At 43.0% G+C, this 12,616-nt stretch overlaps 1 protein-coding gene across 2 annotated transcripts in view; it reads right to left on the bottom strand.

Annotated features, from left to right (window-relative positions):
- Positions 1–10,818: 10,818 nt before the first annotated feature.
- Positions 10,819–12,616, bottom strand: part of LOC126456530 (uncharacterized) — a 105,242-nt gene continuing 103,444 nt past the window's right edge. For both annotated transcript variants that reach the window (XM_050092280.1, XM_050092279.1), the window contains one exon: positions 10,819–11,958. In XM_050092280.1, coding sequence (XP_049948237.1) covers positions 11,475–11,933 — 459 coding nt within the window. In that variant the 5' untranslated portion in view covers positions 11,934–11,958 and the 3' untranslated portion in view covers positions 10,819–11,474. The remainder of the gene's footprint in view (positions 11,959–12,616) is intronic.

Genomic DNA, 12,616 nt, shown 5'->3' with positions numbered 1-12,616 from the left:
TGCCCACAAGGATGGTACTGTTCCGCGTACTTCATATTTGGAGTATCTTTCCAGCTCCCACGCCATTTCATTTGCACACAGTCAATATCATGGTCAAATAATATTTTATTAAAACTGTATATGTGGTTGATCCATTCGGCGAGGCAACGCTGGCGGCTGGGAATAAACTTATTACATCTCTGAAAGAATCCAAAAGGAATTCTTGGGTTAAAACTATAGAAGAACTTGATCTAATCAGGAACATCCATAAAGCGTGGAGATTATTGAGAAGCCTCAATAATGACCCAACCAGATCCACAGCACACTGCAACATCACTGCGGACCATATAGCACACCAACTGCTCGTGAATGGGAAAGGAAGCCATAGAATCAAAGTGCCAAAAGTACACCAAGAGGCCCAAGAACAAACAAGGGATCTGACTCCCCCATTCGAGAGATCTGAATTAAACAAGACTATTAAGGAGAGCGAAACTGGTAAAGCATCCGGTTTAGATGACATCCGCATGGAGAAAATCAAGAATTTCGGCCCAACAACAAGAAAATGGATGCGGCAGCTTTTCAACAACTGCGTGAACCATTATCACATACCAAAGATCTGGCGAAAGAGTAGGGTGATAGCTCTTCTGAAACCTGAAAAGGAAGCAAATCATCCCAAGAATTTCAGACCAGTTAGCCTTTTGAGTCACCTTTATAAATTGTTCTAACGTATGATTCTGAATAGAACCCTACCAGTAATAGACCCTCTTCTCATACCCGAACAAACAGGATTTCGACCAAACAGAAGCTGTACAGGGCAACTTTTGAATCTCACTCAGTTTATAGAGGATGGTTTTGAAACTCGAAAAGTAACGGGCGTGGTCTTCGTGGATCTCACAGCAGCGTACGATACTGTCCATCATCGGTTACTCCATGTAAAATTATACAATATGATCAAGAACGTCCACTTCGTCAGACTAATCAGCACCTTCCTCCAAAACCGCAGGTTTTTCGTTGAATTTCAAGGACAACGCAGTCGCTGGAGAGCGCAGAAAAATGGTCTACCTCAGGGAAGCGTCTTGGCTCCACTTCTCTTCAACATCTATACCAACGACCAGCCATTGACCCCAGGCACAAGGAGATTCTAATATGCAGGTGACGTAGCCCTTGCTACGCAGAGCTAATGCTTTGAAAGAGTGGAAAGAGACCTCACAACAGCACTTAGAACACTGTCAAGCTACTACAATCGGAACCAACTGAGACCAAACCCTACGAAGACACAAGTTTGTGCCTTTCATTTAAGGAACAGGGAAGCTAATCATGAGCTACATATTGAATGGTCAGGCATCCAACTCCAGCATCATCACGCCCCTAAATACTTGGGAGTCACTCTCGACTGAACTATGGCATTAAAAACTCACTGCAAGAATACCAAAATGAAAATTTCCACTCGAAACAACTTAATTCGCAAATTAGTTGGAACACAGTGGGACTCACATCCACGAACTGTTCGCTCTTCTGCATGGCACTGTGGTTTTCAATTGCTGATTATGTTTCCCCAGTCTGGTACAGGTCATCTCATGCCAAACAAGTAGACATTACTCTCAACGAAACCTGCAGGTTGATCACAAGTTGCTTAAGACCTACCCCAACAGGTAAGCTCTACTACCTGGCTGGAATAGCGCCACCATGGGTACGCAGAGCAGTGGCTGCCAACAAGGAGAGACTGAAATGGAACAGAACAGTGCCCTTGCACTGCACGGACATCCACTACAGCAAGGGCTGAGCTCGCGAGAGCTTCCTGAGGACATCCGAGAAGCTCACCATTTCACCAGAGAAGGCAAGGCTGGAGTTATAGAAGAAGTCGACGCCTCACCTGCACGGATGGATGCCAGAGACTGAAGGCCCAAATTATCAACTTATCTACATTACCGAAGTAGTGCGACTTGCAAATTATCCTCATTACTGCCCGCATCTCGTGGTCGTGCGGTAGCGTTCTCGCTTCCCACGCCCGGGTTCCCGGGTTCGATTCCCGGCGGGGTCAGGGATTTTCTCTGCCTCGTGATGGCTGGGTGTTGTGTAATGTCCTTAGGTTAGTTAGCTTTAAGTAGTTCTAAGTTCTAGGGGACTGATGACCTAAGATGTTAAGTCCCATAGTGCTCAGAGCCATTTGAACCATTTGACCCTCATTACTCGTAGCATTTTGCCGATTCCCGCAAGAGTTAGAGCTTGGTGTGCGTCTGCACTGATGGAATCATTGGCCATCCTCGCTGTAGTTGTATATATGGTGTCTGTTCTTTCAGAAATGTCTGAAGGAACAGACACCAGTTTGATCCTGCAGTGGATGGGAATTTGGGTCCGACTAGAAGTGTCTTCGTGCAACCTTTGTAGCTGTGGTGAATAGTGTGTCCGGATGGCTGTATGGTCAGCGCATCTGCCTAGTGAGCAGGACACCCGGGTTCGAATCCCGGTCTGGTTCAAATTTTCAACTTTCCTCATTGATTTAAATCAGTGCCCACTATGCTAATGCCTTTCATTCATTTGTGTCTTATTAAAATTGATTACCAATTTCGGCTTTGCAACGGTAATAAGATCTAAAAATTTTAGAGCTTCAAGTAGGTCCTTAGTTATGTACTGAATACACGCCTTTGTGTCGCTGGTAAATTTTTAGATCTGATGATGCCTGGAAAGAGGAACTGCTGAAACATTTTAATAAAATACTAAGCGACGAAGACACTGACTTTTGTAATCTAATTTGAGGCACAAAAGGTCTCATCTTGCGACGTGTATGCTACTTTCTAAAGTCCCTGGATACTTTGATCGTGCAAAACTAACGGACGAAAATAACTTTGGCAAGACGTGTTACTACCAAGTAACATAGCTGGATCTACATCTACATAGATACTCTGCAAATCACATTTGAGTGCCTGGCAGAGGGTTCATCGAACCACCTTCACAATAATTCTCTATTATTCCAATCTCGTACAGCGCGAGGATAAAACGAACACCTATATCTTTCGGTACGAGCTCTGATTTCCCTTGTTTTGTTATGGTGATCGTTTCTGCCTTTGTAGGTCGGCGTCAACAAAATATTTTCGCATTCGGAGAAGAAAACATGTGATTGAAATTTCGCGGGAAGATTCCGCCGCAACGATAAACGCCCTTGTTTTAATGATGTCCACCCCAAATCCTGTATCATTTCAGTGACACTCTCTCCTCTATTTCGCGATAATACTAAACGTGCTGCCCTTCTTTGAACTTTCTCGATGTACTCCGTCAATTCTATCTGGTAAGGATTCCATACCGCGCAGCAGTATTTTAAAACAGGACGGACAAGCGTAGTGTTGACTGTCTCTTTAGTAGATCTGGTACATTTTCTAAGTCGTCCTGCCTATAAAACGCAGTCTTTGGTTAGCCTTCCCCACAACATTTTCTACGTGTTCCTTCCAATTTAAGTTGTTCGTAATTGTAATTCCTAGGTATTCAGTTGAATTTACGGCCCTTAGATTTGACTGATTTAGCGTGTAACTGATTTCTTTTAGCACTCATGACGTCACACTTTTTGTTATTCAGAGTCAGTTACCAGTTTTCGTACCATACAGATATCTTTTATAAATTCTTTTGCAATTCGTTTTGATCTTCTGATGACTTTACTAGTCGATAAACGACAGCGTCATCTGCAAACAACCTAAAACTCCTGCACAGGTTGTCTGCTAAATCGTTTAGAGATGAGTCCTAGGAAGGGCCTATGACACTACCCTGGGGAATGCCAGAAACCACTTCTGCTTTACTCAATGGCTTTCCGTGAGTTACTGTGAACTTTGACCTCTCTCACAGGAAATCACGAATCCAGTCATACAACTGAACAATATTCCATGAGCACGCAGTTTCACTACAAGCCGCTTGTGTGGTACAGTGGCAAAAGCCTTATGGAAATCTAGAAATACGGAATCAATTTGAAATCCCTTGTCAGCAGCAGTCAACACTTCGCATGAGTAAAGAGCAAGTTGTGTTTCACAAGAACGATGTTTTCTAAATCTGTATAAACATTGTGTAAATAGAACGTTTTCTTTGAGGTGCAACGTGGTCCATTCATTGAAATAACTGTTATTGTGTAGTAGAGAAGGTACACTATGTGATCAAAAGCATCCGGACACCACCAAAAACATACGTTTTTCATATTATGTGCATTGCGCTGCCACATACTGCGAGTTACTCCATATCAGCGACCTCAGTAGTCATTAGACATCGTGAGAGAGCACAATGGCGCGCTCCGCGGAGATCATGAACTTCGAACGAGGTCAGGTGATTGGGTTTCACTTATGTCATGCGTCTGTATGCGAGATTCCCACACTCCTAATCATCCCTAGGTCCATTGTTTCCAATGTGATAGTGAAGTGGAAACGTGAAGGGGCACGTACAGCACAAAAGCGTGCAGACCGACCTCGTCTGTTGACTGACAGAGACCGCCGACAGTTGAAGAGGGTCGTAATGTGTAATAGGCAGACGATCACACAAGAATTGCAAACTGCATCATGATCCACTGCAAGTACTATAACAGTTACGCAGGAGGTGAGAAAATTTGGATTTCATGGTCGAGCGGCTGCTCATAAGCGACGACACGTTTGTGTAAGGAGCGTAATCATTGGACGATTGAACAGTGGAAAAACGTTGTGTGGAGTGACGAATCACGATACACAATGTGGCAATCCGATGGAAGGGTATGGGAATGGCGAATGCGCGGTGAACATCATCTGCCAGTGTATAGAGTGCCAACAGTAAAATTCGGAGGTGGTGGTGTTATGGTGTAGTCGTGTTTTTCATGGAGGGGGCTTGCACCCCTTGTTGTTTTGCGTGGCACTATCACAGCAAAGGCCTACATTGATGTTTTAAGCACCTTCTTGCTTCCCACTGTTGAAGAGCAGTTCGGGGATGGCGACTGCATCTTTCAACACGATTGATCACCTGTTCATAATGCACGGCCTGTGGCGGAGTGGTTACACAACAAAATCCGTGTAGTGGACTGGCTTACACAGAGTCCTGACCTGAATCCTATAGAACACCTTTGGGGCGTTTTGGAACGCCGACTTCGAGCAAGGCCTTACCGACAGACATCGATACCTCTCCTCAGTGCAGCACTCCGTGAGGAATGGGCTGCCATTCACCAAGAAACCTTCCAGCACCGGATTGAACGTATGCCTGCGAGAGTGGAAGCTGTCATCAAGGCTACGGATGGCCCAACACCATATTGAATTCCAGCATTACCGATGGAGGGCGCCACGAACTTGTAAGTCATATTCTGCCAGGTGTTCGGATACTTGTGATCACATAGTGTAACTGAAAGAAATAACCAACGAGCAGAGGAGTAGTGACAGTTTTATTCAAAGACAATAATTACGCTGAAATCACCGTGATTCATGATGCTCTCCTGGACAATACAAAAGGCCCGTCATGGTTCTTAGCAGATGAGTGATCGCCACGGACGGAAATACATGCTCTGCAACTTGGTCCGTCAAAACGATCATCTTCGACAGTGTTCCTGGGTGCTTTACGTGTTCCAACCTCTCGCCATATGAGGTTACGTCCGGCATTGTCAAACATGAAAGTTTTGATGGTCTAGATGTTATGGTGTGGGGAAGCATAATGTTTCACGTGCACACTGACTTACAATGAACACTGTGTAGTCACCGGTCAACGTTATTGTAATGCTGTACACATTCTATGTGTGCATCTTTTCAGGAATGCTTTCGTCCCTGACTTCATTTTTATAAATGGAAATGTCGTGTGGCTAGGGCCTCCCATCGGGTAGACCGGTCGCTTGGTGAAAGTGTTTCGAGTTGACGCCACGTCGGAGACTTGCGTTTCGATGGGGATGAAATGATGATGATAAGGACAACAAAACACCCAGTCGCTGAGAGGAGAAAATCTCCGTGCCAGCCGGGAATCGAACCCGGGCCGTTAGGTATGACATTCCGTCGCGCTGACCACACTCAGCTAGCAGGGGCGAACATTTTTATAGATGCAAGTGCGCGACGCATCGAACAGGGCAGGTGGAGGAGCTCTTTTGAACGAGAGGATTTTCGCAGAATGGACTTAAATCCCAATGAGCCCGTGAGCAATGCGTTGGAGAGATGTACTGCAGTACGTCCACATGCACCAACGACCATACAGCCGTTGTCAACCGTACTGGTGGAGGAATGACACGCCCTCCCACAGCAACTCCGTACCAAGCTTGTGGCCAACATGGGAGCACGTGGCAGAGCATGCACGGCCGTCCGAATGATCACACCCTGTTAAGAACAGTGTGCCGATTTTGTTACGTCCGGGGGACAGCCACGAACTGCTGTGCCTTCAATGTAATTATTTTCTTTGAATAAAAGTGCCAGCCTTCTGTGATGTACTGTAGCAGTTTTTTCATCTACATCTACATTTATATTCCGCAAGCCACCCAACGGTGTGTGGCGGAGGGCACTCTACGTGCCACTGTCGTTACCCCCCTTTCCTGTTCCAGGAGCCTATGGTTCGCGGGAAGAACGACTGCCGGAAAGCCTCCGTGCGCGCTCGAATCTCTCTAATTTTACATTCGTGATCTCCTCGGGAGGTATAAGTAGGGGGAAGCAATATATTCGATACCTCATCCAGAAACGCACCCTCTCCAAACCTGTACAGCAAGCTACACCGCGATGCAGATCGCCTCTCTTGCAGAGTCTGCCACTTGAGTTTGCTAAACATCTCCGTAACGCTATCACGCTTACTAAATAACCCTGTGACGAAACGCGCCGCTCTTCGTTGAACCTTCTCTATCTCCTCTGTCAACCCGACCTGGTACGGATCCCACACTGATGAGCATTACTCAAGTATAGGTCGAACGAGTGTTTTGTAAGCCACCTCCTTTATTGATGGACTACATTTTCTAAGGTCTCTCGAAATGAATCTCAACCTGGCACCTGCCTTACCAACAATTAATTTTATATGATTATTCCACTTCAAATCGCTCCGTACGCATACTCCCAGATATTTTACAGAGGTAACTGCTACCAGAGTTTGTTCCGCTATCATACAATCATACAATAAAGGATCCTTCTTTCTATGTATTCGCAATACATTACATTTGTGTATGTTAAGGGTCAGTTGCCACTCCCTGCACCAAGTGCCTATCCGCTGCAGATCTTCCTGCATTTCGCTCCAATTTTCTAATGCTGCAACTTCTCTGTATACTACAGCATCATCCGCGAAAAGCCGCATGGAACTTCCGATACTATCTACTAGGTCATTTATATATATTGTGAAAAGCAATGGTCCCATAACACTCCCCTGTGGCACGCCAGAGGTTACTTTAACGTCTGTAGACGTCTCTCCATTGAGAACAACATGCTGTGTTCTGTTTGCTAAAAACTCTTCAAATTAGCCACACGGCTGGTCTGATATTCCGTAGGCTCTTACTTTGTTTGTCAGGCGACAGCGCGGAACTGTATCGAACGCCTTCCGGAAGTCAAGGAAAATGGTATCTATCTGGGAGCCTGTATCTAATATTTTCTGGGTCTCATGAACAAATAAAGCGAGTTGGGTCTCACACGATCGCTGTTTCCGGAATCCATGTTGATTCCTACAGAGCAGATTCTGGGTTTCCAGAAATGACGTGTACAGTCTACATTTCATCGAGCTGTGTTATGGCAGTGACACATTACGAGGATGTTACCGTTGTCCTCATGTTTTGTACAATATTGTATAAACTCAAATAACAACAGACCTGGATTTTACATTTTATGATTGCATATGAATAAGGAAGTTGTGGTGTCACCGCCAGACACCACACTTGCTAGGTGATAGCTTAAATCGGCCGCGGTCCATTTAGTACATGTCGGACCCGCTTGTCGCCACTGTGTGATCGCAGACCTAGCGCCACCACAAGGCAGGTCTCGATATACGATAGAGCACTCGCCCCAGTTGTACGGACGACATTGCTAGCGACAATACGGACGAAGCCTTCCTCTCATTTGCCGAGAGACAGTTAGAATAGCCTTCTGCTAAGTCCATGGCTACGACCTAGCAAGGCGCCATTAGCCTTACCTACTTTGAGAGTTATAGTATAAATGTCTCAAGAAGAACGCTGTATTCATCAAAGAATAAAAGTTAAGTATAAAGCAGCTACGTACTTTTCTTGCTACCATTCAATAGTTATCCTGTTCCAGACTTGACGCCAGTCGGCGTGTGTGTACGCGTGCCTTTTTTTAGGCTCCCTTCCCAGTGTGGCGTAGCAAGCTTGTTACGCCACAACAGAAGTAACTTACTTTCACACATACACACACACACACACACACAGGAAGAGAGACAGAGAGAAGCTCTCCAGCTTTTACTTATTTATTTTACGAAGACACGTATGAGCAAATAGAAATTTGGGTTTAAGAATTTGAGCGATACTCGTTGATGGGGTTCTGCATTCCGTTTTACCTCTTCTCTCGTTGTCGTCGCACTCTTTTCGGCAAGAAACTGACCAGGCTATGCTCTCTGCTTAGAGACTAGAGACGTTCTTTTAGGTCGTGGTTCATAGCATTTACACGGGGTGTTCAATAAGTCTCTGCGCAGTGCCGTATGATTGTTAGCTGCGCGTGCCGTATGCCGCCGTGAATATACCGAAATGAAACTCAGTGAAAGGCAAGTTATTAATTTATTGAATATTCATTTTTACTTACAGATTTTCACATTAAATGTTGAAAGTGTCCCCCCTGGTGTCGAATACACAATTCAATTCGTCTAATCATATTTCCAAACACAAGTTCTAACATTTCTTCTGTAACAGAAGCAGTGAAAGTGAAAATTGCAGTTTTCAATTCATCGATGGATTTTGGACGGTTTTTATAGACAGTTGCTTTCGCTGCACCCCAGAGTAAAAAGTCAGGTGGTGTTAGGTCAGGCAGTCGTGGAGGCAAAAGTCCCTGTGAAATTATTCGATCACCAAAAACATCAGTAAGCAGTGACATTGAAACGCGAGCTGTATGCGCGGTTGCACCATCTTGTTGAAAATAACTGTTCAGTATTCCACTTAACACAAGTTCTCCTATGAATGGGTACAGAATATCACTGCAGTATCGTTGTGCGTTTATTGTTTCGTTGAAAAACCCAGGCAGGAGAACAATCAAAAGGCACGCGCGGCTAATAATCATATGGCACTGCGGAGAGATTTTTTTAAAATACCCGTATTTAAAGTAAAAAAACTGTTATAGAATCACCTTGTTTATTTAAAGGACGATAACTGTATTTTCACAATGTTAATGTCGGCTAACGCTAGAACATTCAGATACGTCCGTGTAAAACAACCAGAATGCCGTAAAGTAATGAGTTTGCAAAAATTTCCTTTTTTTTAAAAACAAAGTCTAAGTGATATCTTCTTACACATCGATGCAAAATGTTAATACCTCAGATAAAGGCAGCCACAGTCATCTCTTTGTTCAATATAAACTAAGTAAAAATTATTAGTAATAGCAAATAACCGCCTTGGTATTTTAAAACAAAGAAAATTCTTTATGTAGTTTGATGACTTGTTCTGATATAATTTCTTACTAAAAATTATTTAAGGATTGAAGAAATTTTACTTTTATGCAATACAAAGTAGAAATTCTTACTAAAAAGTAGTTACGTATTGACCAAATTACACTTTTATGCAATACAGAACAAGATTTGACAGTGCCTAGGATGTACCAATAAGTAAATATGCAAATATGGTTCCTCGAATGAACTAAGTTTAACATTACATTTCATGTAACGAATATTACGTTCCAAAATTCAAGAAGCTGTGTGTTCACTGTTCGTTCGAGTGATTCGGTAAAAGCTCACTGGCGAAAAGAGTAAAGATTAGAGTTGTCTCGTCGATATTGATGTCATCAGAGACACAGCATTAGCGTAGTGAGAAATGAATGACAGAGGAAGATGGTTATGGTCTTTTCTCCAACCAAATCATGTGGAAACCGTCCATTTATAGGCTATTAAAACAACATATCTGTGCTGACCATTTACAAGTTTGTAAAAGGCACACTGCCCAATATTTAACATTATTGACCATGTTATTTTTCAGTCCTACTCATGCAACTACACTTAAAACTAATTGTTTTTTACACATTACCAGTTCTGAAACAAAAAAAGTCGTCAGTGGGACAGAAAGATTTGTCCAGAAGAAATGACTGGGAGTTACATTTAAGAATTGCTTTACTACCTGTATGACAATTTTCATGTTAGTGAGAAAATAATCAAAAGTTTTTGTTGGTGTATTCTGAGCTCCTTTGAGAGACAGCGGCAGCTTAAATAACGGGTTATTAAAGTAATTTTCTTCCTCTAGTGTTGTAGTGCGGATATCACTATTCTTCCCAGAATTGTGATGGATTATTTGTGACGAATTTTACTAGCGATTATATGTATTGTGATGATGCAATTAAAATGCCTAAATCTTTGAGGGGCAGTATCCCATTGCACTACCGCGGTTAAGCACGACACATTATTGTTAGTTCTCGCTTTTGCACAATCAGTACTTTCAAAGTAATGAGTTATTCAAAAACTGGTAGCATATTATTACATGGGACACTTTCTGCTCTCTTGATCATATTGCACCGAACTTCAAGGAAACCAATGGATTACTGAGCACGAAACCCAAAACTGTTTAAGGAGTAATAAATTTTGTTCACCAAAAACGAGAGTATTGTTTAGCTTAATAAAGGAGACAAACAATGGCAAAGGAATCTGTTATGGATTTAAACACAATTTTATTGTTTTGTTATCAACTTAGTTCTTATTTTAAATTCATATGTAGAGAAAAATTTTAGCTGCTTGTAAATTATTATGATTAAGAAATAATAAAGAAAACTTTTATTTCAACTTCAAAACATAATTAAATATAACAACACATTATAAAATAGAGAAACTTAATTACTAAGAAATGAATATGTTCCATACAGTAAGAAAACAGGTTTCACTCTCTTGAATGATGAGAAACGACTGACTAGTGGACCTAAGAAACAGAAGCACCATATTGACAATACTGATGAAATTAGAATTATCGAGAAGAATGCTACTGCATTTTCTCCCATGTTTTATATGTTCTGATAGATAGTCGCTTTTTTATCCGTCAGCTATCTGTGTTTAATATATATATATATATATATATATATATATATATATATATAATTTATCTAAGACTATATATTTAAAAGCCGGAACTATTGTGCCTTACAGTGTATAACATGATTGTATCATTACATTCAGTCTGTAATACTTTTGACTGGTCATTAACCTTTTCTTTTCTATACACACGAACACTGTCAAAGTGTCGTCCTCTATAAATTAAATGTGGACTAGAGTTCAGCAGCAATTTGTGACTACTGCTGGAAGAATATTATTGTTACCGTCTCTCAACAAGAGATGCCTGTAAAACTGGTGGACAACTGTAAAACAGTGAGTTATTTCACTGGGTTCTGTTCGACACATCGTTCACCGAATAAGTCGGAGCTTCAAGCGGCGACCCCCTCGACACTGGCATCGGGAGTGGTGATGGTCTCAGTGGCGATGCCGAGGGTCACCCTGAGCGGACTGCGGTCCACCCTGTTGATGTCGTCGGAGATCTTGCTCGCCGAGGTGCCGGGTCCGCCGCCGCCGAACTGGCCGTTGAGCTGGCTGATGAGGAAGCTGAGGTGGACGCTGCGGTCGACCCAGAGGAACTTGACGCAGCGGCCCTTGCCGTCGGAGCGGTAGCCCGGCGAGCAGGGCTGCGACTGGCGGCCGGGCGCGACGAACAGCGACTTGGGCACGATGCGCCGCGGCCGGTCAGCCTCGTCGCGCTCCTCGTCGGGCTGCGGCAGCCAGTCGGCGCCGACGGGCGCGTCCGTCAGGCGGGCGACGACGCCGGCGCTCCCGAGGCGCGGCAGGGCCGCCAACAACAGCACAGCGCACAGCCACAGCACGTGCCGCATGGCGTCACACCGCCATCACAGGGACCTGCGAACCGGATTACATTAGATTAATACTAGTTCCAAGGATCATGAATACGATATTTCGTAATGCTGTGGAACGAGTCAAATTTTCCAATACATGACATAATTAAGTTTTTTTATTTTTTGTTTTTCTTTTTTTAATTTTTTATTATTTTGTTTGGTTTTTTTCTTTTTCTTTCTTAATTTATGTCTAAAAATTCCTCTATGGAGTAGAAGGAGTTGTCATTCAGAAATTCTTTTAATTTCTTCTTAAATACTTGTTGGTTATCTGTCAGACTTTTGATACTATTTGGTAAGTGACCAAAGACTTTAGTGGCAGAGTAATTCACCCTTTTCTATCCCAAAGTTAGATTTAATCTTGAATAGTGAAGATCATCCTTTCTCCTTAGTATTATAGTTATGCACACTGCTATTACTTTTGAATTGGGTTTGGTTGTTAATAAAAATTCCGGAACAAGTGGTGCCGGATAAGTAAACTTTGCTGTACATGAACGTTACGCGAAAAGTATTGTGCCAAAGACAGGGAACCACTCAAGAGCCATCACCGCACAAGGTATGTTTCATTCAAGACAATCTGTTTCAGCAGTCTTACCTGTCACCTTCAGGTCTTAATCATTTTTTTGGTAGTAACAAGGTTCATTTTACGCTGAACCTCATACAAA

This window comes from Schistocerca serialis, chromosome 2 (genome assembly GCF_023864345.2).
Source record: "Schistocerca serialis cubense isolate TAMUIC-IGC-003099 chromosome 2, iqSchSeri2.2, whole genome shotgun sequence".
NCBI classification, from domain to species: domain Eukaryota; kingdom Metazoa; phylum Arthropoda; class Insecta; order Orthoptera; family Acrididae; genus Schistocerca; species Schistocerca serialis.
This window is presented reverse-complemented; position numbering and strand designations above follow the sequence as displayed.